This window comes from Raphanus sativus, chromosome 8 (genome assembly GCF_000801105.2).
Source record: "Raphanus sativus cultivar WK10039 chromosome 8, ASM80110v3, whole genome shotgun sequence".
Classification (NCBI taxonomy): domain Eukaryota; kingdom Viridiplantae; phylum Streptophyta; class Magnoliopsida; order Brassicales; family Brassicaceae; genus Raphanus; species Raphanus sativus.
In genome coordinates, this window is record NC_079518.1 from 16,185,058 (window position 1) to 16,212,549 (window position 27,492).

At 34.3% G+C, this 27,492-nt stretch overlaps 4 protein-coding genes, 3 long non-coding RNA genes and 1 pseudogene across 15 annotated transcripts; 5 read left to right on the plus strand and 3 right to left on the minus strand.

The window, feature by feature from the left end:
* The first annotated feature begins 284 nt into the window (after positions 1–284).
* Positions 285–992, plus strand: LOC130498514 (uncharacterized). Its single transcript, XR_008937405.1, has 2 exons — positions 285–657; positions 857–992. It is a non-coding gene; the product is annotated as an uncharacterized LOC130498514 (long non-coding RNA).
* A 1,441-nt stretch (positions 993–2,433) lies between these two features.
* LOC108821211 (uncharacterized) lies at positions 2,434–2,986 on the plus strand (annotated as a pseudogene).
* A 2,035-nt stretch (positions 2,987–5,021) lies between these two features.
* On the plus strand, positions 5,022–6,981 carry LOC130498466 (uncharacterized). The gene is made up of 3 exons (XR_008937360.1): positions 5,022–5,475; positions 5,555–5,749; positions 5,999–6,981. It is a non-coding gene; the product is annotated as an uncharacterized LOC130498466 (long non-coding RNA).
* A 5,601-nt stretch (positions 6,982–12,582) lies between these two features.
* Positions 12,583–13,748, minus strand: LOC130499161 (uncharacterized). Its single transcript, XR_008938017.1, has 2 exons — positions 13,339–13,748; positions 12,583–13,078 (listed from the first exon to the last, which is right to left on the minus strand). It is a non-coding gene; the product is annotated as an uncharacterized LOC130499161 (long non-coding RNA).
* A 381-nt stretch (positions 13,749–14,129) lies between these two features.
* Positions 14,130–15,297, plus strand: LOC108821010 (transcription factor TT2). Its single transcript, XM_018594056.2, has 3 exons — positions 14,130–14,392; positions 14,479–14,608; positions 14,685–15,297. The coding sequence occupies exons 1-3, from the start codon at positions 14,257–14,259 to the stop codon at positions 15,193–15,195; spliced, it is 777 nt and encodes a 258-aa protein (XP_018449558.1). The 5' UTR covers positions 14,130–14,256; the 3' UTR covers positions 15,196–15,297.
* Positions 15,298–16,475: 1,178 nt separating this feature from the next.
* Positions 16,476–18,435, plus strand: LOC108835429 (dolichyl-diphosphooligosaccharide--protein glycosyltransferase subunit STT3A). 9 transcript variants are annotated; one of them, XR_008938058.1, is made up of 7 exons: positions 16,476–16,540; positions 16,688–16,878; positions 16,960–17,049; positions 17,326–17,402; positions 17,487–17,634; positions 17,820–17,893; positions 18,064–18,435. XR_008938058.1 is itself a non-coding variant. In XM_056993172.1 (5 exons), the coding sequence occupies exons 1-5, from the start codon at positions 16,762–16,764 to the stop codon at positions 17,513–17,515; spliced, it is 375 nt and encodes a 124-aa protein (XP_056849152.1). In that variant the 5' UTR covers positions 16,485–16,761; the 3' UTR covers positions 17,516–18,435. The 9 variants fall into 9 exon arrangements, 1 of the variants encoding a protein (XP_056849152.1); XR_008938059.1 differs by adding an exon at positions 17,178–17,232 and having other exon boundaries at positions 16,486–16,878; XR_008938054.1 differs by adding an exon at positions 17,178–17,232 and having other exon boundaries at positions 16,485–16,878; positions 16,953–17,049; positions 17,487–17,893.
* Positions 18,436–21,236: 2,801 nt separating this feature from the next.
* On the minus strand, positions 21,237–22,551 carry LOC108819508 (eukaryotic translation initiation factor). Its single transcript, XM_018592561.2, has 5 exons — positions 22,327–22,551; positions 22,077–22,251; positions 21,861–21,986; positions 21,518–21,583; positions 21,237–21,435 (listed from the first exon to the last, which is right to left on the minus strand). The coding sequence occupies exons 1-5, from the start codon at positions 22,518–22,520 to the stop codon at positions 21,403–21,405; spliced, it is 594 nt and encodes a 197-aa protein (XP_018448063.1). The 5' UTR covers positions 22,521–22,551; the 3' UTR covers positions 21,237–21,402.
* Positions 22,552–25,236: 2,685 nt separating this feature from the next.
* On the minus strand, positions 25,237–27,492 carry LOC130498652 (uncharacterized). The gene is made up of 2 exons (XM_056992190.1): positions 25,926–27,492; positions 25,237–25,804 (listed from the first exon to the last, which is right to left on the minus strand). Exon 1 carries the CDS (start codon positions 27,453–27,455, stop codon positions 26,547–26,549), a length of 909 nt encoding a protein of 302 aa, XP_056848170.1. The 5' UTR covers positions 27,456–27,492; the 3' UTR covers positions 25,237–25,804; positions 25,926–26,546.

A 27,492-nucleotide genomic window follows, 5' to 3' on the forward strand; every position in this document is an offset into this window, starting at 1 on the left:
AAGTTAGAGAAGAAGGAGAATAAAAAGGAAGAAGAACAAAGATAAAGTCTCTGTCGAAATCTGGAAAAAAAATGGTATTTCTCATATTAAGAAAAAGAAGGAAAAACACCAGTATTAAAAGCTGTAGGCCCAATTAGTTACAAGAATGAGTCTAGTTGAAGATTGGTTGAGGTTTAGTTTAAAGAAAGTGTCTCAGTAGAAAGAAGTGACTTATGATAAAATATAAAGATAGAAAGTGACCTAGAGTGTAAATCACTCCTCTCCTTATATCTCTGTAATTTTTTTTTAGAAATTGCTTTCAATCTAACAAAAAAAATCACTCGACTTCTCTTGTTTATGTGTTAATCAAAAACTTTTTTTGTTTATCCAATTAATCTGCAGTTTCCGTATAGAAATCTTAAAAAAACTTCATGCAACTTTTTGATTTTGGTTCTGCCCACTGCAAGTACTTATTAGATTCACAAGCTTGCGAGTTCAGAATTTTGTTATAGGGCGAGACAGATCCTTGGTTATTAGAAATGTAGAAGATTTGAGGAAGAAGCACGAAAATGGGCTGGGCTTTTCGATCCAGCAGTGGAGATGAGCACATCAAGGTTCATAAGTGTGTTACCGGAGATGGTGATGTCAGAAAATCATGCATGCTAATTTCTTACATCAGTAAGACTTTCCCCTATGTAATTTCATCCCTAGTTTGTTTTTTTACATGTGTTCTTTCTGATTTTTTTTTGGTTTGGACTTGTCTTAAGAGTTGCATGATTAACGATTTCTCAAAGCTTGTTTTTTTAGTAATGTATTTAGGGAAAATTTGGTTTCTACAAGATTGTTTTAACATAAATTTGTGAACTTGTGATCTCAGGAGTCAGGACTATGTACAGAGGAATCACATATATGGTTCAGAGGACTCAACTTTATAAATCAAGATTTGTCTTTTACGATTATTAGACAAGTTGTTGAAATTTGGATATTTTGATAGTTGATTAGAAGCACACTCATGGTGCATCTCCATAGGGTCACTGATGGATGCATGGTTGATATTGCTGCAACGTTTGAATAAATGGAGCATGTAGAAATTGAATATTTTCAATAGGGATGATTCTGGATTTTCTGTGAGAACACATCATGTGGAAAGAGAAAGAGAATATGATAAAATCCAACAAGCCATGTCCTATAAACTCCTGAAAATGTTGGAGAGGAAGATGAGAAGCCTAGAAAAGAAAATGCTCAGATTTGAGATATGGAGTGACATAGCCAGCTAAGCAGCTACAAATACATATCCAACATATTAACATCAAAAAAATAATACGACAATGATTTGCATATCTGGCTGCACTTTTTAATTTCAATCCTTCTTTTTTCCTTAGCTGGTTATACATACATTTAATAATCTAAGTAATGAAACAGTTTCATAAAACCTTGTATTCTTTAAAGAGCATATGTAAAGTCAACTTATAATATGAGTAACTCACAAGGTAACTTACTATAAGCAATTTTCAAGCTACCTAACAATGGACATAATCATAGAAATGATAATAAAAACATCCTCATAGACAATCATATAATATTAAAAATACAATGTATGTATCCGGCTACACATACATAGTATGTATCCGGCTACACATACATTGTATGAACCAACAATTTTATTATCCGGCTACACATACATTGTATGAACCAACAATTTTATTATCCGGCTACACATACATTGTATGAACCATAAATTTTATTATCCAGCTACATATTCTTTGTATTGACTTACAATTGCATTTATCCGGAGATCAAACTTTATGATTCGTCTTTATAAAGATTAGCATGCTAAAATATTATAACAACACATGCAATGGCACAAAAGAATATCTACCAATTTTAGTATATGACTAAACTTTCATTTTTTTTCAATTTTAATTTTGACTAGCCGGCTACAAATACTTTTTAATATTTTAAATAATCATACAATTTCATATAACTTCATATATTTACAAATTGGTAAAAATAATAGGGATAACACACAATGTGCACAAGAAAAGGGATAACACAAAAAGTAACTCTCTATGACCTAGTTGATAAAAGAAACTATCTATGACCCATTCTGTATGAAAATCGTCATTTAGTTCTTCTTAGACCGGTTACACAAATATCTACAATGTTTCAAAACAAAAGGAAATATACATATATAATATTTGTATATATAGAATAAATCATAATTACATGTATATCATCATTACGGAAACTTTTGCACTTCATACATAAACAAACAAAAGAATAGAGTCACGGTGGTCAATTCACAAATTCTAGAGTTGGGCTTCATAGTTGGGCCTACGTTTGCTCATAAGAAAAAAAAAAGCAAGTTACAAAAAAAACATAAAATGAAGATAACCTTATCTAAAGAATCATACTTCGAAGCTCAGAAACTGCCACGTAAGACTCATATCTCCCACTCCTCATATCTTGTGTTTCTTTTCATAAACCAAACTCACATTGCCAAACAAACTCGAAAGATAGAAGAAGAGAGAGAACGATATGGCTTCTACGTCCGCCGTGTCATTGTTCATGCCACTCACCCACAACCGATCGTCGTCGTCAGCAAAAACCATTGCCTTACTCAAGTCATCGCCTTTGAAGCCATCTAAGGCGTCATCCTCCTCCGCAGCCATGCGTTCACTGAGGTTTCAAGTGAATGCATCGAACCTGAAGATGGACAAAGCCGTGAGCGGCTTAGCAGCAGCTGCTCTCAGCGTTTCGATGGTGATCCCCGAGGTGGCTGAAGCCACAGGCTCATGAATCTCTCCTTCTCTCCAGAACTTCTTGCTAAGCATTGCCGCGGGAGGAGTGGTGCTCACGGTCTTCATCGGTGTGGTTGTAGGGGTCTCCAACTTTGATCCTGTTAAGAGAGGCTTATGAAGGACGTAATGATTTGTGAGTTTATGTAATGTTTCAGCAATGTACTTTTGCAGTCTTCTTCTATCTTATATTTGAAAATTCTCCATTAGTCTCAAGATTACATTTCTTTTAAAATATCCAAAACTTTTAATTTATTAGAATAACATGAGAAACAAATTTGTCACTAATACTGTCCCAAAAGAGAATCATCCCTATGTAGTAAACCAAACACGCAAAAAGGCTTCTTTAAGGCACTGTGGTTTCAAGGTAATCTGTGGCCGTTAGTGGAGCTTCCTGGAACAGGTGTGTGGTTCACATCTTCTTTTGTAGGATAGATGATCACAACATCAGGCAACAGTGGTCCAAATTTTCCCTTGGGGCCCCAGTCAAGCGTCACCTTTACCTTGATTCTGTACCGTTACAACTAACATAGTTTATATGTATTAATACCTTGCAATATTTTAGCATATATGTATTAATACCTTGCAATATTTTAGCATTTAGAGCTGAAGAAATCAAAGCATTTAAACTTTCAAGTAATTATCTAAGAAGCAGCCTGATAATTTCAAGAATTTGGTTATCAAAAGATCATGGTCAATATTTTAGCATCTTGAGCTTAAGAATTTGGTAATTTCAAAACCAATTCCTATTTGTTCTTTAAGCCATATATTTAAAGACAATAGAGTTATTTCAGGATGCTTTCTCCACAGTCAGTCAGTCTTGCAAACTTGGTGGTCCCATCTGAAACTTTTAACTATAATTTTTTATTAATAGATATACTAGAACTCAACTCGCTAGTTATGAATCATATGAATGAGAAGTTTTGCAAGTCGAATAGGATAGGATCTTGAAGAGAACCATTTCTCCCTAGTGAAAAAGTTTTGCTTCACTGAAACCAAGATCTCCATGGATGCATTTTGAACAAGCCAAGAGCAGAGTTTTTTTTTTCCTGACTAAAGAATTTCTTATATTAAAATACAAAAAAATATAAAAAGAGTTATAAGTCCATAGCCTCTGGTCAAACCTTGCTCAATAGGGGGCAGGCTCGATCGGCTTTCAACAAACAAATCAGATAGAGCTGCAGTTGGAGGATTACCTGAGCGCAAAGTTGTTCCACGGAGGAGATACTTCTCAAGAAAGCCAAATGGCGACCAATTGTCACTCCAAAATCTGCATAATCTTCCATTTCCAACCTTCAATTTTATCCAGGTAAACACCACCTCTCTTATTTTGTTAGTAAACCATGAGTATTAAGGACTAGTCTTCATCATCCAGTAGTTGCTTAGACTCTCATCTAGTATTTCACTCTTGAACCACACAACCCAAACTGATCCAGATTGGAAGAACAGCAACCATAGTAGTCTAAGGCAGCACGATGTATTCCATGTAGCCAAGTCTTTAATCCCCAAGCCTCCATTGCTTCGATTTAGTCAATGTCTCCCATGACACTCTTGCAGAGTGACAGTCAACCTTTCCCTTCCACAGGAACGTACCACAAATTCTATTAATTATCTTGCTGCACTCCTTAGGTAGGATGAACGAGGAACACTAGAATGTATTGATACCAGCTATAATAGTCTTGATTAGAAGCAAACGACCCGCAAAGCTCAGTGATGTAGCGCTCCATGAAGTGAACCTTCGTTTCACATGTTGGATTAAGACCTCGCAATTAACAATCGACAACTTCTTAGTGCATAAATAGACTCCTAGGTAACACACGGGAAGATAAGCATGAGGCATCCCAGTTGAGTCTTTTATTGTGTCAAGTTCTTGTTGAGAGAGTCTGGAGGCAAAGAAAGATGATTTTTGGACACTCATTTCTAGCCCTGAGCCAATTTCAAACTCTCTGAGTATCTGGAGTACATTCTGCACTGATGAAAGGGATCAATCAATGAAATTAAGAAGATCGTCTGCAAAGCAAAGATGAGTAAGTTTGGAGGAAGCACACTTCAAATGTTATTTAATATTCATATCTGCAGCAGCTTTATTCAACATAACAGAGATAGGACATTCATTGTTATCACAAATAGATAGGGAGACAGTGGGTCTCCTTGCCTCAATCTTCTCTTTCCTTTCCTCAATTATCCCACCATAAAGCTAGTTGAGAAAATGTAGGCTCTTGGCCTCTTAAGCAAAACATTAGGAAGCTGTAGACCAGCAAGGCAGTTGAAGAAGAAGTCCCACGATAGAGTGTCAAATGCTTTAATGATATCAACCTTGATAGTGGTGCGTTTTGGGCCAATTCTCTTGTGATATCCATTGACTAATTCTCCTAATACCGTGTTTTCCACCAAGAGCCTGTCTTTGACAAATGCAGTTTGATTAGGAACAATGAGTGAGGGAAGTAATGGTTTTAAAAAAAAAAAAAGTAATGGTTTTAACTTTTTCACTTGCGGCCATGACACCACTTTGTAAATTGTTTTACTACAGGATATAGGATGGAACTCTGAGATGGCGGAGGCTCCTGACCTCTTAAAGACCAGCACAAGGATTGTTGATTTAGTCAAAGTTGGGAGAAATGATGTATGGAAGAAGTGGGTAATTGATTGAATCACTTCTTGGCCTAGGAAGGACCACAAAGTTTTGAAAAACACTAAGGTTAGTCCGTCGGACCTGGGAGCCTTGTTGGGATTTAGTCGAAACATCATTTTTGTGATCTCCTCTTCATTCGAAATAGATTCCAACAAAGGAAGCACGGAGGATGAAGGAGGATGGACAGTTGTATCCCTTTAGAGCTTGAAACCATTCTGGAGGTGAGTGAACTGATGTAGGTTGAAATCTGAGAGGGCCTAGAATGGCCTTGAAATGATTGACAGCAAGGTTTCCCATAGCAACAGGGTCAGTGATGAACTCTCCCGAGGGAAGCTGGAAGGTATGTAATCGATTTGTAGCTCAATCTTGTCTGAAACACTCTAAAGAAGTAGGTGGTATTTTGATCTCCTTCCAGCAGCCAGTTAGCACGCGACTTTTGGAGAAATTAGCTTTCCTCAATAGAACTTGTAGCAAACTATTAGCTTCACTAACTCTCTTTTGAATGTTGGAGAAGTTCTCTTGATTTAGTTTTTTTACACTCTTTTGACTCTTTTTAACACTCTATGACACATTTTAATTTCCAACACAGGTTTGTCAAGTTGAATGACATGCTTCCGGCCTCATTCCACGCTTCAAGAACCAACCGGTGAAACTGGGGATGTTTAGTGAGGTAGTTGATGAAGCGGAAAGGTTTGGTTCCATAAACTGGAAGAAGGTGCAAAAGATCAGTGGGATACGGGCTATGATCTGAGGTTAGGGTTGGGAGGAAGTAGGAAGTGCTATTAGGATAAGCAGATATGAAGTGGGAATTAACAAGGAACCTGTCCAGTTTGTTAGAAATGGGCATTTCTTGTTGGTGATTTGACCACGTGTACAAGGGACCTTGGAAACGAAGGTCGAAAACACCAACTTGTCTCAAGTAATCTGCAAATTCAGTCATCTACGGAGTGATGGTATTAACCTCTCTTAGAGAATGCTCAGCGTGATGCATTGTCTCATTAAATTCACCTCCAAAAATTCAAGGAGTTGACTTCAGACCATATGCATAATAGATATTTAGTAACTCCACTCATATGTCTTAATGCTCAGCTCTAGTGTTAGAGGCATACACTAAGTGTAAATGAAAGGGGCACAGCCAGGGATAGTTACTTGACAAGTGAGAGTTTGACGAGTCTGATCTATCAAGCTTACTGATGCCGGATGCTGCCAGATGATGATGATGATCCTCCCATCCGGATCAGAGTTAAGATTGGAGGCAAAGTTCCAATTCTGGCAGAGTTTAGATATCAAAGGGTTCAATTTTTTATCTTTAATATGGGTTTCAAATAGGGTTCTAAAAATAGATTTTTGACAAGATAGTCTTTGGAAAAAGGGCATGTGAAGAGTAGTTTTGCTGTGGAGGAATTGTCATAGTCAGAGTTGGAAGATGGACACTAATTTATTTGGTTCTTTTAGACCAGATAGGGTCACCCTCATGTTAAACCCTTTTTTGTAACATCCTCATGTTAAACTTAAAACTCTGATATGGATGATGAAAAATGTACTTCAAATATGATTTATCCTAATGATTTAAAACCAAATATTCTCCAACTGGTAAAAAATGAATATGAAGAAGAATGGTCAAATCTAGCTCTAGAATATGATGAGTTTATAATTCTATGTTCTTTGTTTGTTGAATAGATTAACTTGATATGCTCATTATACTTTTAGGATCTCGTCAAACCATAATCTCAAACAAGAGTGCTAGAGAAAATATTTCACAAAAAATAAGTAATATATAACAGATTTTGATCAATTTAATTGATGTCAAAAAAAAGATCAATTTAATTATCATTAAATGATTTTAATTTAAAACTTACAATTTAATATGGTATCATAGCCACACGGTATTTCACCACTATGTGGATATTGTTCTCATATTTATACACACTTCAGCAGAAGAAAAATGGTAATCAGTGAGTGAAAGTTACACATGTAGTAACTGAATAAATAATCAACTAATAATAGAAAAAAAACTATCTAATCATAGCTAGTTAATATTTAAGTTGGAAATCCATAAAAGACCTGAAAGTTAACAATTACCTACTTGGTAGTTTAAATATTTGATATATCATGTAGTCCATTTCCAAAGACTTTCAAACCTCGAGAGAGAGACTTAAGTGAAAATCTAAGACATCCTAGAATTTTGTCATGTCATGCTCACCGAGTTTTAACCTGAGCTCCAATTGACAAAATATTTCTCTTTTGGCCATTGATTTCCAACCTGAATCTCCACTTGACCTGTAATTACTAACATGTCTTAGTCTCCCTCCTTGACCATACACCAATCGCATTCCTTAATTCATTTGAACTCATTACATCTGATCTATTCAATAAAAATGTTCCTGACTTTTAGAAAATCATAAATTCAGCATGGTGTACTTGGTTTAACTTTTTTTTGGTCAAACTTTGTTTACTTTTGAATATGAACTAACACTAAAACCAAGGTCCAAACAAGTCTCATGTAACTTGTTAGATTATTCTTTCTCACTAAAAGAATTACTGAAAAAATTGTAAAAATATCGAACCCTCTAATTATTAGAACATATCCACTGATGGAACCCCAATGAATATCTTACCAATAAATAATGAAATAAATTGTATAAGTAGGAGAAAGATATAAGAGGCTTTTTCATTTGAAATTTGTCAAGAAATTCAAGAAAACTCTCCTAGACATGTGTCTTATTTTAACTTTTATGCAATTTTTTATAATTTTATGAATATTGTTTATTTTGATTACCTCTTGAATTTAAATTTTGAATTTGAAGAAAATTTATAATCACTATTCTATCTAGATCTTTTACATTTAAATATTTAAAAATTATATGAAATAATTTATGAGAAATTCTATTTTTGTTTTATTACTTGTATATAAGTTTAGATTTCAGACTTAAATCTCTGAAATAAAGCAAACACCTCTGTGAACATATTCATATTTTAGATTTTTAAATAATAATTTTAATTACAGTTATAAGAATTTATTAAATTTTATAGTAAGCTATTAACGAATCAGTACTATAACTCAATATCTTAATATTAAAAATATTATACTTTAAATAAATTAATCATTATAAGTTTAATATAGATTGAGATATTTTTACGGAATAAATTATTTTTATATAATAATATTTATTTTTAATATTCTGTAGTAAATTTAAAGTTTTAATTAAATATACTTATATAATAATAAAATAGAATAATTCATTTTTGATGTTTCTTACATTTCTTTTAGTTTTATTTTTAACAGATTAAAATTGAGATAGAGCAATAAATATTTTAAAATTTTGTTTTATAAAAAATTTAATATAAATGAGTTGATGTTTTTAAACTGTCTCGTATTTGATTGATATATTCATATTTTATGAAATAAACCATTAAAATCTATATATATATATATATCAGTATCCAATTATTTAAATAATTATTTTTAAAATCAAGTTTTTTTTTTTTAGTAATCTAGATATTGATGCTAGGGATACACTAAAACTGGCTGAAACAGAATCTACTATGTGGGCTGCGGCTCAAGATTTGATGATACGAAAATCTATACCACCACAAGTACCTCAATCTGTCACTATTCCAGGGCGGTGGTGTTTCACAGATGGTTCGTGGAAGGATAAGGAAATTTTCTCGGGACAAGGTTGGTTTAGTACTCTGGAAGGCTATGAGGGATTAATGGGGGCGAGAAATGTTCGGGCTAGTATGTCACCCCTTCATTCGGAGGTGGAGGCACTGATTTGGGCAATGGAATGTATGAAAAATTTACGACAGTTTCAGGTTACGTTTACAACGGATTGTTTTCAATTGGTGAAGATGGTTTCGGAACCAGAGGAGTGGCCAGCGTTCGCAAGTTATCTCATCCTTTCATTCGGAGGTGGAGGCACTGATTTGAGCAATGGAATGTATGAAAAATTTACGACAGTTTCAGGTTACGTTTACAACGGATTGTTCTCAATTGGTGAAGATGGTTTCGGAACCAGAGGAGTGGCCAGCGTTCGCAAGTTATCTGGAGGATATCAAGAGTCTACAAAGTAGTTTCCATAGCTCACAGCTCATTCATGTACCAAGGACGGCAAATTCAAAGGCGGATCATCTAGCACGCAGTGCCAGACAACAATCGTCTTTTGTTGTTCACATGGATGCAGAGCTACCGGTTTGGTGTGCAGAGTCTGTATGTTTGATGACAAAAAAAAAAAAAAAAAAACTAAATATATCTATTTATAATATAAATTATAAAAAAAACAAATGTTCTCTTGTGTACAGTTACTTTAATTTAATTTTAAAAATTTTAAATTAATTAATGGTTAAGTTCTTTAAGGTGTTTTTATTATTTAATGTAATAATGCTATAATTCTATAATTATAGATTTAAATATTCTAAATTTTATTTTATGTAGATAATTCGAAATTAAAATTATTTTATTGTATAATAATTTTTTAATAGTAGTTACGAAAGTATTTAGTTATATAGATATTTGCAAAGCTTTATTACTATTAAATATAACTACATATTTATATGTGAAACAAAAACACAGTAAGATTTATTATTGCAATCTTAGAAAAAAAGCTGTGATTATCTTTTTGGTTATTTTCTTTTAAAAATATTTATATTTTTTTTGATAGGATGAAAATTCCTTTAATGAATTGTTAGGAAATATTATAAACTGCTCTCGAAGACAAACCAAAGAATTTCCGCTCTCCCCGACATCGGCTAGCTTTGCCGGTGTCGAGGCCCTCCCTTCTCCCTTCCTCTTTTTTTTCTTTGCTTCATGGCGGCTCTTCCTCTCGCTCCCGATATGCTCGTAACCCTGGAAGTCGTCACTGTCCTTGTTTATCTGGTCTCGCCGGCGGATCGGGTTTCTTGGGTCGTGCTCCGACTCTCTGGTGTTACGGCGAGGGTTATGTGGAGGGTGTGCATAAAGTGAAGTCGGCTTTTTGGGTTTCTTGTCGGAGATCTGGAAGTTATCCTTTTTCAGATCTGGTTCTTCGACAGAAGGTGGTGGCGCATGGGGATCTGTGCAGCGTCTTCTGTGCCATATCCGGTGTTCTTGCGCTTGTTTCAGTTGCTATCTTGCGGATCTGGTTCGGTTTGGAGTCTGGTCTGCTTCGGGTGCTTCCTCTCTGGGTGTCCTGAGGGTGGTTCCGTCGTTTGTATCAGCCTCAAGATTGACGTTAGTTGGTCTCGCTTCAGCTAGGCGTGCTCGGGGGTCTTGTTTCAGTCGTGTGTCAGTCTCGAGCTCTCCGGTCAAGTGCGTGCAGGTAAAGGGCCTTCAGGTTTCCATTACGTCTTTGTGGTGGGAGATCTGAAGCTTCGATACTGCTCCTCCTTTCGGTTGTTCTTTCCCCTGTCCTCCAGGCTCTTTGAGGCTTCCTTGCCGTTTGGGTCTCGTTCCTGCCATCAAGTGTTGGGGGTTTTGCTGCCAACGAGATTTCTCGGACTTGATTAAAGTAGTTATCGTCTCTGGTTCTCAGTTACGAATCGGGTCCAGGTTGTGAGCTCTTTTGTTGAGTCGATCTGAGCTTCGCTCCTGGTGGCAACTCGGTCCAGGATGCTCCATCCCGATGTCGTTCTGTGCTCGCTTGGTCACCAACGACAGGAGCTTTCTGGTTTCTTCTTTGCAGGTAACGCTTAGGTTCGATTCGGTTGCTACCATCTTAACCCGGTCTTTCTGCTGCGGGCAGTGATGACAAAGCTTCTCCGTCGCCGGTGGTGTGGAGCCATCCCGAGAACGAACGTCCGTCTTACATTTGGGGTCTGCCCACTGTAGGGTCTCGAGTACTAAGAGTTGGAGTTTGGCAAAGCTAACCGTCACTTCAAATGCTGGAAAGGCTTTGGTGTTGGTATGTGCTCTTTCCTTGCCGCCAATTCAGTCTGAGCTCTTCCCTTGCCGCTGCGACAGCCAGTGCCAGAAAAGCATGAAATTGCAGTGGTTGTTGACTTCTCTGCCGGCTCCTCTCTTCATTGTTGGTATTCAGTTTACTTGTGATTGTTTTCTTGTAGTTTACTGATACTAGTGGTGAAGAACTCTTATGCTTTGGATTAGTACTTCTTTGGGATGGGACTGTTTCCAGTTTAGCTTTTGTTCTTCACTTCTCTGTTTCTTCTTCCCTTGTAAGTTCGGTTTCTTTTCATTAATGAAAACCCTTTAACAAAAAAAAAAAAAAAAAAAAAATATTATAAAGGGAAGTGTACTAGAATGACTCAAATTAGTTGAGAAATTACTAGAATAACTCTTAAAAGTTTAAAATTACTAACATTATTTTATGGTAAAAAATGCCCTTGACTCTAGTTATAATCAAAAAGTAATATTACAAAAATGCCATTTAAATTAATTAAAAAGAATTCGACGGCAGATTTATTTAGCGAAAAACAAATCTATCGTAAGATAAGTCTGTTATAAAAAACTGTTGTAAAATATATATCTGCCAAGTATTTGGTGCCAGACTTTTCTGGTACGACAGATTTTTTTAAGCTAGCAGATTTTTGTGGCCGATTTAAAATTGTTGATAGATTTATCTATTTTAATCTGTCATATGTAATAACCGATTTGTTGAAGTCACAAGTTTTTTTTTGAAGTAGTCAGAGTTTTGAGACAAATATTTTTATCGGAAATAGACATATATTTTGCTGATAGATATGTTTGCCCGATTTAATTTTACGGCAGACTTTTACATTCATTTGGTGGCAGATTTTTTAAATTGTACTCTTTGACGGCAGACTTTTAAATAAATTTAATTACTAGAGTGGGACACAATTCTAATTTCGGGCTAAATTCATCTAAATTTTGGTTTAATTTAAATTGGATCTCGGTTTGGATTGATTGAATTTGGTTTTAATTAATTTTGAAATTTGGTTTAGAATTATTTTCGGTTTAACTAATTTAAACCAATTTGAAACATTAGTTTAATGACTTAATCTAAAAGATATGTCCAATTAGGTTTTACGTTCTTTGACGTCTTCTTATTCCTGTGACCTTCCACTTAGAAACACATGGTCCACTTTCATAGTGACTTACAACTGCATCTTCAATATATCTTTAGTTTTAAAAACTCTCGTAATCTTTACGTAATCAGCCATATGAGGAATTTTATTTTGTAGAGTTTTAACTTTATTTTGAAAAAAGAACTTTTAAAGTCTGGAACCTGGACGCAGTTATTATTCATAACATATGCTACACAAAACAGTAGAAATATTAAAAGCAATTGCTAAGAGTCAATAACTGAACCGTTTGCAAACAAATAGTCCTGAAATGACCAAACCAAGAACCGAGAAGGCTCCTTGCCTTGAACGCCAAAACTCAATCCACGTCAGTGGTCTTCTGATTTCAGACAACACCATACTGAACTGTTGGTTGAGGTGGTCGAGATCTCCATTATTCTCGACCACGACATCAGCCTTGCATCTCTTCAAATCCAACGACATCTGAGCCATCACTCTGTTTCCGGATGAAAACACCTGAAGCATGAATCATTGCTGCGAATGAAAACACCTGCGCAAACCAACATTTTCTTCAACCATCTGAAGATTCGACAAAAAGCAGCTATTATTCATGCTTCTGTTCTGAATTGGTGTTCTCCCAACTTCGTACAAGCGCCGAGGATACATTCTAATGGCAGAAGATGAAGCCATCCTGCGATAAACAACAAACACAATCGGTTACAGTCAGTACAAGTGTTGCTGTCTTAAGTAGAAACAAAGGTTTAAAAAAAACCAATATCAAATAGACAACCTTTGTGCTCAATTATTAAAAAAAAACAAATTAGTGTTTGGATTTAACATCAGAGGAAAAGGGGATTTGGAAAATAGGGTTTTCAAAATTAAAAATCCAATCAATCAAATAGTGTTAACAAAAAGAACAACAAACAATTTTAAGATGGATTTCTGACTTACAAGTTTAAGTTTCTGGAAATTGCATGCGGTGGTGTGGAATTAGGGTTTCTCTCTTGCAACAAACATGAACACGAGATGTGGGGTTTTCGAAATCGAAGGCGTCTGTGACTTGGAGGTGGTGACGGAGAAGGAGTTGCCTGAGATCGAAGATGAGCGTAGGAGAAGAAGAAGAAGTCGCAAGTTTTTTTTTTCTGTCGACAGTTTAAGCGAGAAAGAAAGAGAAGTGAAGATTTCTATTTTTCTTACAATTAAAATTTTATTCATATTAATAAAATAAAATGGCAAAACAGTGAATAATGAGGTTTAGACTGGTTTTTTTGTATTTTTGTCTCCCTTGTAAGTCATTCTAGTAAATACATAAATATATGAGTTATTCTAGTCATTATATGTATGATTAGAGTTAATCTGAGTAATTTCTCTATTATAAACTACAGTTCGCATTTTCTGTAACAGAAAGTTATTTTTATAGTTGTGTTTTTCTTTTTCATAGTATTAGTTATATTAAAATAATATTCTTTTTTGTTTGAGAATATCTTAACAATTAACAATGAGGATGCTCTTACCACTTAGTTCAGTGAAGATGGTTGCTTACAAGCTAGAATGCGACTAGGAATGACTATTTTCACCAAGCATTCACAGTCATTTCTAATTTGTTATACGATAATGAACAAGATAGTTTTAGGGAACAATACAGTTAGAGACTTAACACGTAAGACTAGACAAGTAAATCATGGTGTGAAGTGGGAAAAGAATTTAAATTTCAAAGTGTGTATGTGTGTGACAGAGGTTTTGGAAAGCGACTGATGTAACGGACATTGCAACAACTCCCTATAAAGATACTTGGTTTAACACAGAAACAAAATTTATTCTCAACACAACGCTAAAGACAATTCTACCAACCAAACAACAACAATAGAGATGATGAGAAAGAGAGCAAGTGTGAAGAAAGAGGAGTTAAACAGAGGAGCTTGGACTGAAAAAGAAGACAAGATCCTTAAAGACTATGTCATGATCAATGGTGAAGGAAAATGGAGCACACTCCCAAACCAAGCTGGTACATATCCATGCATCTTTATTGTTTTTAAATGATTTCAAGATTATATCAAGATGGTTACAATCATTGTTTACGCAAACATAAAGGTCTCAAGAGGTGTGGCAAAAGCTGCAGACTTCGATGGAGGAACTACTTGAGACCAGGCATAAAGCGTGGAAACATCTCATCTGATGAAGAAGAACTCATAATCCGCCTCCATAATCTCCTTGGAAACAGGTTACTAACTTTTGCTTTCCCCAAAATACATAACATTCTATTCCTTGTTTTTTTAAAGTTAGCGGGCGTAACGCAGATGGGCGTTGATAGCTGGGAGGCTTCCAGGGCGAACAGACAATGAAATAAAGAACCACTGGAACACAAACCTCCGCAAAACACTTCCAAAATCACAAACCAACCAACAGAAAAGTATAAAAGATTTCAACAGCAACAACATGAATAAAGTATGTGTTATACGTCCGAAGGCGATTAGGTTCCCAAAGACTCTGACAATTCAGAAGCAGAGTAGTATTGGTTGTACCAGTCTTCTTACTGTGAAGGAAAACGTGATGGATCATCAAGCTGGTTCGCCTTCGTTGTTGGGAGATCTTAAAATAGATTTCGATAAAATCCACTCTGAGTTTCTCTTCTCTGATTTGATGGACTTGGATGGTTTGGGTTGTGGAAACGTAATGTCTCTTGTTTCATCTGACGAGGTGTTGGGAGATTATGTCCCTGCTGATGCTTCGTGTCATGGTAATCTTGATCTCAATAGACCTTTCACTTCTTGTCTTCAAGAAGATTGTCTCTGGAACTTTAATTGTTAGACCGTACATAAATCTTCATCTATTTCGTCTACCTGTACGAACAAAAGTATATATTTATATTTTGTTTGAACGCTTCTAATTACTAGTAATTTTTTTTTGCTTTTCTTTTGATTATCAGTTCTGCAAATATTTATTATAATTCGAGTATTATGGAAATGGTTTTTTTTTTGTTTTTCAAATATAAATAATATGATTTGTAGATGTACATACAAATACGCAATGGCGAAATACATTTTTTGATAGATTACATGTTCAATTTATGTGTATCATGAATGCCGCAAATGATAGAGCTTTTACTATAGCCTAACTACTGATTAACCATCCCTATCAATAAAACGAAATTTGACTTTAACATACATTCGTATCCATTTATAGGCAGACAATGTCATAACGGTAAGGAGTTTTTTTTTAAATTTAATTCTTGGAATCATCGTATATATCAAAGGTTGGTGTTGAGGCGATTTCCCGTCTACCAATCACTAAAGTCGGATTTTCAAAATAGTTAGAGATCGAGACTACGTACGTACCCGGTGAACCCTACTTTATAACTGATTGAATGGATTTGCTTCAAATGGTCTCAAGACTTAGAAAGTGTGTTCGGCCTAAGCAAGCAAATTTAGTGAATTGGAAGCTTTACATAAAAGCACTATGAATAATGGCTTGTTCTCGTACTATTTTATTGCCGAGAGTCTTTTTGGTTAGAACGTAAAAGCGATGAAATGAAAGAAGTAACGTATGTGATGAAAAGAAAAAAACAAGAAATGAGTTTGGTGATCAGTCAGTTAATAAGTTTTCATAAAATGAGTGAAGTTCAAAGTCTTCACACCAAATCTTTACGCATTTAAATTGGTGAAATGTTAACTAAGCCAGGGTTCCATTATATTGGCCTATCATATTCAACTTTATTGATCACCCTACCTAACATTGTTCATATATATGCTTAATTTTAGATGCTTTTCTGTTTTTTTTTATGTTCATTTATTCTTATTATTTAGCTCGGATATTATATATATACATATACTTTCAACAAAACTAACGAACCTTAATTTTCTAGATATTTTACAAACTAACCATTTATAATCTATCTATAATAATAAAGTAGACTTGAGTTTCTCTACAGTGTGCCACGTCATCAGGAAGAAGGGTGCTTTTGCGGACACGTGTCTCCAATTCTACTAAGTGAAGACGCGCAGTTGAAGAGAAAAGAAGCAAATTCGGGTGGGTCATTCAAGTTAAACCTGAAATAGAAAAAGCCCAATGTTAACCCATTAAATTGATAGGCCACTCAGCGTTGCTGGCTTCCTCTCCTCGCATTCCCTGTATTCCACAGAGTACTTTTGTAACAGTTCCGTTACGTTTTGCTTCATCATTGAAACCGCCTCTTTACTTTGTTTCCATTAACTCTCTCCTTCAAGCTCTCCTACTACTATTAATTTAGTTAAATCTTTGCACACCTCCTCATGAAATCCCTAATTTTTGATACTATAAACAGGGTTGCAGAATTCTCCAAATCTCACAGCTTCTTAACCTTGGAGCCTATGCTTTCTTAAAACACATACTTCAACTATGGTATCGTCCCAAATCATCTCTCTGATGTATAGTCCGATTGTTTTCCCATGGGAAGCGTGGAACATGAAAGAGCTAGCGGTGTCAAACTTTATCATCCTCATCATTGACAAACAGGTATGAGTGCTTTTCCTCAATTTTCCTTCCATAGAGTCTAAAGCAATCGTCCTAATCACTGACTGATTGAGAAGATATCAGGTAGATCTGCAATGCCTCAAAGATGTACTCTGGTTTCTATGGAGGAGATGCGTATTGAAGGGGGTGGCGACTTTCCTCATGTAAAGAAAGGTTACCTACTAATTCTGACTTTTATGTTATTAGTCCCATTCGGTTTTAACTACAAGCTGTGATGGTGCAATAGTTTTAGTGCCTTTCAATCTAAACATTGTTACCGAATAACTATTCTGCAAAGAAAGATGGCCAATACCGGATTGATTTTGAGGCCACACCAACAATGTTGAGATGCCTTATGTACAATCTCTGCTACCACAAATACTGAGCTTTCCTGTAACTGCAAACCTTGAATTCTGTTTCCATGCTCAGTGTTTATGTTTTTGGCTCCAGATATCTAAAGAAAAAAACAGTGAAGGCTATGATCATGTCAGGTGGACCAAAACATTTCAAGCTCACAGTTCGAAGAGGTACGATTTCATTCCCTTATAAAAAAAACAGTGACGCATTGGCTCCCCTTAGGTTCTGGTTAATGTGACTGCTTTTGTCATCAGGTTTTTGCGAATCACCACTGGATGGTTAGAAAATACAAGCTGAAACATCAAAAAACAGGATTTGTGGTAGAGGAAAGAAGCTGAAACTGGTAAAGCACCAAGAACATTCTGGGAAATTAGTCTACAATCCTCTTCCTTACTCATTGAGGTACTATTTTAATCATTTGGTTAGTTAACCCATATTATTTGAATATTGACTTATTCACTAGATAGGAACCAGTTGGTACACGACTGAGAGATTATGAGCGTGGACGCTAAGAGGGATATGTAGCTGATATTTGTTTTGAGACAAAATTTGTTAACGTTGGCTTTTGTTTTTGTTTCCAAAATAAGCTCGGAGTGGAGCTAAGAATTAGCAAAAAAAGAAATCCTGGATCTACAAATCCCACAACTTTGAAGGTTGGATGGTAAGTTCTGCGTTAACTCTTTAGTACTCTCTTAATCTTTCAACAGGATGACTCACGCAGCCAAGTGTTTGGTGGCATTGTTGTTAAAGTTGTTTCGGACCTCATGTTTAATACTAATTGTGTCTTGAGTTTAACAGTTCAACTATGCTGTGTTACTTTGTTTATATTAGTTTTGAGGGAGAAGGAGAACATGAACCTAATGTGTTGCACATATCCAGAATTCTAGGATTCACAACAGGGTTGTCTACATATTCTGAGTCTGACGAAGAGTGAAAAACATAAAAGAAAAGTGCAACGTCAAAAAATGGAGATGTATTAAGGACTCACTTGGTTTCTGTTGGTTCTCTTCATTGTCTCTTTCTACCGGGGAAATATGTTAATACAATCAGTGGTTTTACATTCGTTGGTATGCCAAGTGAGTGTGGTGTACGAAGATTCCCGATAAGAAAATCTCTCATTTATTTATCCATTGTTCTGACCGTGTAAACTACTCTTATCTAATTCGAGAAGTAATTAACTTAAATATTATAAATAATTACTTATTACCGAAATAAATTTTATAAACAGTTACCAAAAATAAATTCAATAAATTACTGGATTTAATTTAGAAATGATAAATTAGTTAATATATCATGAAATTATTTGACGTCAAAATATTGCAATGAAGTGTTCTCGCATACTGCAATGAGAATTCTCCTCCATCACTTGCGCTTTATGTAATGAGGAAAACACAATTTTGGTTTTGAGGTAATGTTTTATCAGCACAAAATCCTTCCAGCTTTGTTGATAGTGAACTCTTATAGACATTATAGGTCACATTCTGAAATTGTTAATGTGACCGTCTCCGATGCATCTGACTCAGCTGAGTTTGTAGCTTTTGATACTATAATAAGTTAGTTGACAAATACTAGAGCTGCAGAGGTCTCCCAACAAATGGTCACACTTACAACTTACGCACATTTCTCTGTCTGTATGTAAACTGCATATTCAAGTAACTGAAATATTATCCCTCACCAGATAACCCAGTGATTACATGCCTGGTGGTGGAGCTATGAAAAGAAGTCATCCATGTGAGAACATGAGGGACTCGGCGTCTCGGACATTAGAGGAAGCACTGCTGATGGGAGAGGTGATGGGTAAACAGCTGCTCCAAGTGAGCCAAATCAGTCACCTGTAGCTGTCAAAAAGATACAAGAGTCGAGGATGCAGCATTAAAATACTATTATTATTTATAGATTGGAAAATATTATTCTCTTTTAACATATTTTCAATTTCATATTTTTTAACATATTTTATTTACTAAAATCATAAAATAAATTATATATTCACATAAAAATAAAAAACACGAACCCGGCGCGTAGCGCCGGAATACTACTAGTCTTATATATTTTTAACACCAACAGAAGTCATTCATCACCTCCTTAACCACAGGCGGGCAGCATCCAGGGACGAACATAAAAAAACTGATTTTTATTATTCCTAACATAATATCTTAAATTTAATAAATATTTAAAATATTTGAATTTTAGTTTAATATATTTCCTCTTTGCCATTGTTATTACTATAAATACAATATTTTCATACAATAATTGGTTATATTTCTTTTCTGTGTTTATTTTAATTTTAATATTGAGTACAACCAAATGTCAATCAGACTGTCCAGTCTGGTTATGTCCAGTCTGGTTCAGCCCAAAATCCGCAAAACCTACAGCTATTTTAATTTGGTCTGGTCCGGCCTAAAACTCGCAAATTCCATTACTACTTTACCCGGCCAACTAAACCACAAAAATTTTAGAATATATTTCAAAACTCAGCCTGGCCCTAAAAAATCTATAGGGCTTCTTGGAATATTCGATTTAAAAAAAAAACATAAACTAAAATTGAATACATAAGTTTACACCAAAATTAAGTTAATTCCAAATTCAGATAATCATTAATATGTTTATAAGATACAAAAACAAAAATAAATATATTACTTAGTAAACAAATAAATAGAATAGCGAATAGAAACAAAAAAATACTTTCAATTCTAAGCAGTAGAAATGTAAATTCCAGATTATGATGTTCTTCAAATTCAAATAATCATTCATAGTTTATAAATCCAAAATAAAATAAATGTATTACCTAGTAAATCAAATAAATAGTATAGTGAATAAAAAAATTACTTTCAATCCTAAGCAGTAGAAATGTAAAATCTAGATTATGATGTTCTTCAGATGTATTCCACATTCTCATCATCATCAAAAATTACATATAAATATAAAAATATTAAATTTTGAAATATATCAATATATAATAAATTTATAAATACGAATATATTAGTTGTATCGCGGAATGTAAATCTTTCCAACCAAACACATGTAAAAATAAGTGTTTCAAGGTATGAAACGATTTATGTATAAATATCTCTTTATTTAAAACATAAACACCAATGTTAAAACTACATGCTGATGCCATTCTAGTTATCGAAATGTTTATAAGATCACATGTATTGTCATATGAGCTAATCCATCGTAGCTCTCTGTTTAGCATTTCCATAATTCTAAAACATCCAAATCTTCATGAAAATTTAGTTCCAATCTATCTAATTCTAAATATAAAGTTAATTTAGACTTTACTTCTTCAGCATTAATAAACTTTGAAATCATTTTATAAAGAAATCAATTATAATTATTAAATTCTTAAAATTAATAAGAAATCTATAAAAGAATGATACTTATGATATAAGATAATAGTCAAAATTAATATTTAGAAAATTAATTATTTTAAATAATAAACTAAATTAAAATACAAGTTTCAGATTTTGGAGTCGATCTAATCCAAAGGAACCCAAAACATTTAAATAAAAAGTGGACTATATTTGAATTGTCTATTTTTTGGGGTTTATACAGTAAAGCCCACTTGGCGGGTTCGGACTTTGGACTGCGGGGGCTTCCAACCCCAATTGACATGTGAATTATATTATATCCTATACATTTATTTTGTAAACCTTTAATTTAGACAAAACATTAAAAGAAAATTAAATTGAAAACACATTAAACAGAGAATCAAAACATTTTGAATATTTTCTTACCGCAAATATAAGTTACGCTTGGTATGAACTTCCCAAGATTTCTTAAAATTTAGTAAAAATTAAGGCAGCAATCTATAAAAATTTCCAGGACATTCAAAATAACCGAAGAAAATGAGGCCTTGAATCGAATTTGAGAACAAAATGAATTGTAGTGATCTTGAACGCGTAAAACTAGGAAAACTAAAACAATTGTATTTTTGAAATGTCCCAGTAACTAAACAAAATAGCATTTAACAATCAAAGCACTATATGATGAAAGGGTGCACAAAATTGATGAATTCAAAGTAATTTTATATGACTGAACTTAATATTAAGAAAAAAATATCTTTTAGTAAAACACAGAACTTTGTAGAGTTGCAAGGAAAAACGGCTCAAACAATGCAAGAAAATAGCCATATTGCATCTTCATTAGTCTTAACACACTTGCGTCTTCTCTTCAGACACTAAATCGACTTCTTCTTGAATCATCCTGCATATATATGGACCACAATTTAAAAAGGCACTAACAATAGGATGATTGATTAGCTTTTACGTGGGGAAGTAGTAATTACATGGTTAGTGAAAGATATCTTGTCGGTGACATCAAGTATCTCCTTCCACTTCTTCCCAATACCCATCTAAGGTTCACAATGACAAACAACAAAAGTAGTAGTAGTTTCATCAGAGAAATTGATAAACCAATCTAAATAAACAACAAAAGTAGTAATCTCATCAGATAGGTTCATAAAACCAATCAAAAACATACAGCACAATAAACAAACAACAAACAGCAATTACATCAGATAGATAGATTCATAAACCATCTTTGGACATATTAACATGTTCTAAACTGATATTATATTACTGTCAGCAAAGTATCAAAAGCAATTCAAAGGGAGAAGAGAAGCAGGATACCAGAACAGCTTCATTAGATTTAGTCCTAGTCCACAAGGAGAGCTTGTCTTGCTTTTGGCGGACACTAGCAACCACACCACAAATCTCATCTGACTCATCAAACTGCTCTCCAACTAAAGCCATCAACTGCCAACACACAAGAGATTAAAAAAAAATTAAGCCAATATTGTCACAAAAACAGAAGAGTATTAGAAGAAGAAGAAGAAAGAAGAGTACAGTTTCAAGCCAAGCCTTGTCTAAAGCTTGCTTCCTGTTGTTGGTAACAACATAAGTCCACTTGCCGCCGTTAGCACACTCAGGATCTTCCCACTTTGGCTCAACACCAGCTTTGAACATGTGAATGTCAGCATTGGGTGTCAATCTGCTGGGAACGAATATAGTCTCGTGCAAACTGCAACAATACACACCACCGATTAGTAGTATATATAAAGATATACATAGATCGAAGAGGAGGAAGAAGACAAACCCCCAGAAATCTTCGACGGTATCGAAGGTACATGCTTTACGGAGGGAAGCTCCCCACGCGTCGCCTTGCTTTGGTTTGGATTGGTTATCGAACCAGAAACTCCACTTTCTTTCTAGCTTGTGAGGCTTCTCCGTCGATTCAATCGCCGTTACCTCCGCCGCCGCAAGGGCTTCGTTCATATCCTCTGTCGCCATATTCTTCTTCGCAGAATGAGAGAGAGAGAGAGAATTTTGGAACGTTACTTTAAAGAGGCTAATCATTAAGGACCCGGTTTGGGTCTGATTTGGGCCGGGCCTCATAGAGCCTTTTGAGCTTTTCTTTCATTTGTGTAAACTTTTTGGAGAAAATACACAAACAATTTGGGGGTGTATTCAACCGAAAGTTTGAGGTGATTTGTATTAAAATGATAAATTCACTGTTATTCAAACATGAATTTTAAAAACTCATTTAAAATCTACTGTTATTGAATTTGACATTTTATAAAGTACTCCGAAATCCACTGTTATTGAAAATATTTTAAGTTGTGGAGTTTTAAAGTTTTGAGGTGATTTTAGGGTGTTTGGGTGGATTTTCTTAGTTAAAAAAATTAAAACTCAAATCCCATAGTTTTATGTGATATTCTAGAGTAGTTTAACAACAATCACCTAAATGTGTGCAACTTATTAAAATCATCTAAAATTCCATTAAAAATCAAATCACATCAAATGTTAAATTGAATACACCCCCCAAATGTATTACTAGTATTCGGTCCCGTATAAGTATTTCCTTTTTGGGCAATTCCACTTGTCATAAAAATAGCAGAAAACTTTTTATAATTTCGAATTATATGTTTTTAAATTCGAATTTCATTTATAAATTTATTTTTTCGAAACTATTTTCAATTTTATTTAGAAATTCGAAAATGCTTTTCAAAACTATTTTTAATTTTTTATTTTCATATTTTTAGTATTTATTTATTTTATAAAACTTTAAAACCTAAACTCAAAATCTCACCCCTTAGCTCTAAAGTCTAAACGCTAATGTTTAGATTAATTAATTTTTAGGAGATAACTGTAAATTAATTCTTTTAATGAAACATTTTGATCTTTTTCTTTTTTTGTGTGCTATATTTGTGACAAAAAAAAATTTAATGATATCCTAGAAAATTTCTCTTCTTTTTTTTTGATTAACTAAGTATTTTCTTATATTCTATATAAAATTAACTATATTTCAATTTTCTATGATTTCACTCATCATTCCAATGAGTTAATATATTTTCAGATGGCCTAATTAGTTTGTTATAGTTATATATGTTAAGTTTATCAATAAAAATCTCTTAAATCCATAACTAAATATTCATTATGATTTGAATTAAGGCTACCAACTATAGCTTAAGGTTTTAAGTGGTGAAACATTTTTTGAAGAAGAAATATGATGTTTCTCGAAGTTTACACCATTTAGGAAGAAATTAATTTTAATATTTATGCATGTCTATTCTTTTCATTTTTCCGATTAATTTCTCCAAGAGAAATATAGGACATATTTTTATTTTTCAAAATTAAGAAAAACAGTGAAAAATTAAAAAATATTTTATAATGAAATTATTTTAATGATGCATATTTTATGATAAACAATGATGTAATATTGGTTTTTAATCGAATTTTTATTATCTTTATAAACTAATTTTTATAGACACCTTTTACTTTATAGTTTTGTTAAAAGAAAATTTATTCATTCTTCAAATTTTGTTTTCTTTTAATTTTCTAATTATTTTTTTTTATTAATTTTGACGGTCTGTAAACCTAAATTTCCTCGTCTTTACTTTTAGTGTCGTGTCTGTGTGATTTGTACTTTGTATCATCAACCAAAAACATAGACCTTATTTGTAACACTCGTTTCCTCTTCTCTCTCGAGAACGGTATGGTACTTACACTAAAAATTAAATTAAACCAAATCATTAGAAACTGAGTAAAATATTGAAGCATTTAATAAATTACGAGCGGATAAATCTTTTAAAAATTTAGTAACAAAAATTGACAGTATCGAAAACTTGTATAAAACATTAACTACAACCGAATAAAGTACAATTATCCCAGAGATACTAAACTGTCTAGTTATAAGATTACTCGACATGCTCACTTGCAAAAGAAAGAAAAAGAGTTGAATAATATGGAAGTCACTCAGTGAAATATAGCATGTTACACATGCAAACCATTGATTTCAGTACATAGCACTATGACTATATAGACCTATATCTAGTATGAAAAAAATACGGTGTCTAATACACCACACAAACAACTAATGCGCTGATAGTACATGACTAATCTCTGCACTCCGCATTCAGCTCATGTATATATATATATATATATATATATATATATATATCACTACAAGAAAACATGAAATTACCAACTACACAATTAGTCACTTATTAGTCGCTAAGTAGCACTTTACAACCGATTTGCGACTGACCAGACTAGTTACAAATCATCGTGTCGCAAAACTCATTAGTCGTAAATCAGTCAGTATTTAGCGACCGATTTAGGACTGAATTGCAATTAGGTAAAAACGTTACAATTCAGTCGCCATTTAGTCACTAAATTTTCTGATTAAACGGCCACGAGATTACGACTGAACTGCGACTCAAGGGACGTCATTATATGGTCGCAGGAAATGCAGTCGTTAATCCGTTGTAAAATGTTCGGTCGCTAAACAGTCACAATATAACGACTGAGTTATGACTGATAACCATTTAAATTTAGGACGAAGTTACGACTGATTGGCCACTTTTGTAGTGACTGATTAACTACTATATTTTGGGACTTTATAGTAACTGATAAAAGACTCTGTTTTGTATAATTAGTATTTTTATTTTGTTGGTATCCTATTGAAAACAATACGTGAATATATGAATCTAAACTGAAATTCATAAAGCAAAAGAACTCCTACTGCTGGAGAAATATTAGAAGAAATATTTCATACAACAAGTCTCAAAAGAAACTCCTACTATTGGAGTTAGACAAGTTTTCAAAAAGAAAAGAAAGCAAGTACCATACACAGAAACTAATCATCTTCTTCATCACCTTCTTCATCACTTTGTTCATCACCTTCTTCATAACCTTCTCCATAACCTTCTCCATCACCTTCTCCATCACCTTCTACATCACCTTCTCCAATCATCTTCTTCATCATCATCATCATCATCATCATCATCATCATCAGAATCCATGAAAGCTGCATACCTTGGATCAGTTGCAGACAAAAACTTATCCACTTTAGAGAATTTTTTGAGCTCCTTTTGTGCCTTGGCGAGCTTCTTTTCTTGCTTAGCGTTGAGAGCTGCCTGCTTCTCGATCATGCCGTGAGCTGAGTCTAATTGTTTTTGGAGGTCAAAAAATGATGAAGAGCATGATACGCTGTACTTCCGCTTCCCATTCACAAGAGTACTCTCGAGACTGCCTATTCTATAGTGTCTTCCTCTTTTATCTGTGAAAGTGGACTACAAAAAAAAAATTAAAATTGTCGGAAATATCATTTATCAAAAAACATAACAATTAATGGGCAGAAAAGAGTATGATTCAACAAGATAACAACACAGCAAATAAAATAAAAAAATTTACCAGCAGGAAGAGCTCATTATCCTTCTCTATAGAGAGCTGTGGAGCATGTGAAATACCATCTGAAGTCTCTGAGTTTTCATTGCCAAGGTCAGTCAACTTGTATCAAACCAACAGGTCTTCCTTCCATTAGGCAGATAAAAAGACTTTGTATCTTCCATGCAAACTGGACAAGCCAATTTACCATGGGTCGTCCATCCTGATAGCATGCCATATGCCGGAAAGTCACTTATCGTCCACAATAACACAGCTTTTAGATTAAAATTTTGATTCAAGGATACATCATATGCTTCAACTCCAGTTGACCACAATTCTTTTAACTCTTCAATCAGAGGTTTGAGGAAGATATCAAGACTAGCTCGCGGATGATTTGGCCCTGAATTCAGAATTGTAAGAAACAAGTACTCTGTATTCATACACATACCAGGAGGTATATTATATGGAGTCAATATAACTGGCCACAATGAATGATTATGAGACATCCCAAATGGATTAAATCCGTCTGTACATAATCCAAGATAAACATTACGGGGTTCTTCGGCAAATCGGGGATGTATATCTTGAAAGTTTTTCCACTCCGCCGCATCAGATGGATGACACATTTTTCCGTCCTTTGCTTCGTGCTCAGCATGCCATCTCATTGCCGCTGCAGTCTTCTTGCTCTGATACATTCTTCAGTCTGTCAGCAATAGGTAAGTACCACATACGACTATATGGTACTTTGGTTCTACGACCTTTGTCCTTAGGCTTCCATCTTTCTGCACCACAAAATTGACACTTATCCCACCTTTCATCTTCTTTCCAGAAGATCATACAAACATCAATTGTATGAAATGGAAGCCCTAAATTGCGCATCAACTTTTCTGTCTCATAGTGTGATTCGGTTGCCATATTTCCTTCTGTTAGATAGTCTGTCAACATTTGGCACACCGAATCAACACACTTTTCACTAAGATTATAGTCTGCCTTATTTTGCAAAACTCGAGCAGCTAAGGATAGCTGCGAGTGGCCTTCACGACAACCATCGTACAAAGGATTTTTCGCTCCTTCTAACAAATCGTAGAACGTCTTTGAATGGTTGTGTACTGGTTCTACTACATTCTGACAAATATCGTCTTTTTGATAGTCATCAAAACTCACATTATCACGAAATGCATCATTCACCATATCTACATATCTATCTTCATTACCAACTTCTCCACTACCACTTAAATGCGTCGGATCAACAGAACTCGTTCCTAATGACATATCAATTTCTTCTCCATACTTATACCATACATAATAGTCAGGCATAAATCCTCTACTATATATGTGTTTCCAAATTTTTTGTCCCGAGAGAAATTTTTCATTTCGGCAACCATGACATGGGCAAAAGAACTTACCTCCATTGCATTGCGCTAGAGGCTGGCTATTTGCAAATGTCATAAATTGTTCCACACCCGATGTAAATTCTGCCGAGAAATTTCCTATCTCTTCATCGATCCTCTTGTACATCCATTCTCGAAAATTTGAATAATTGAAGTTTCCAGACATTTTAAGAGATCAAACTTTTGTTTTTTTTTTTTTTTAA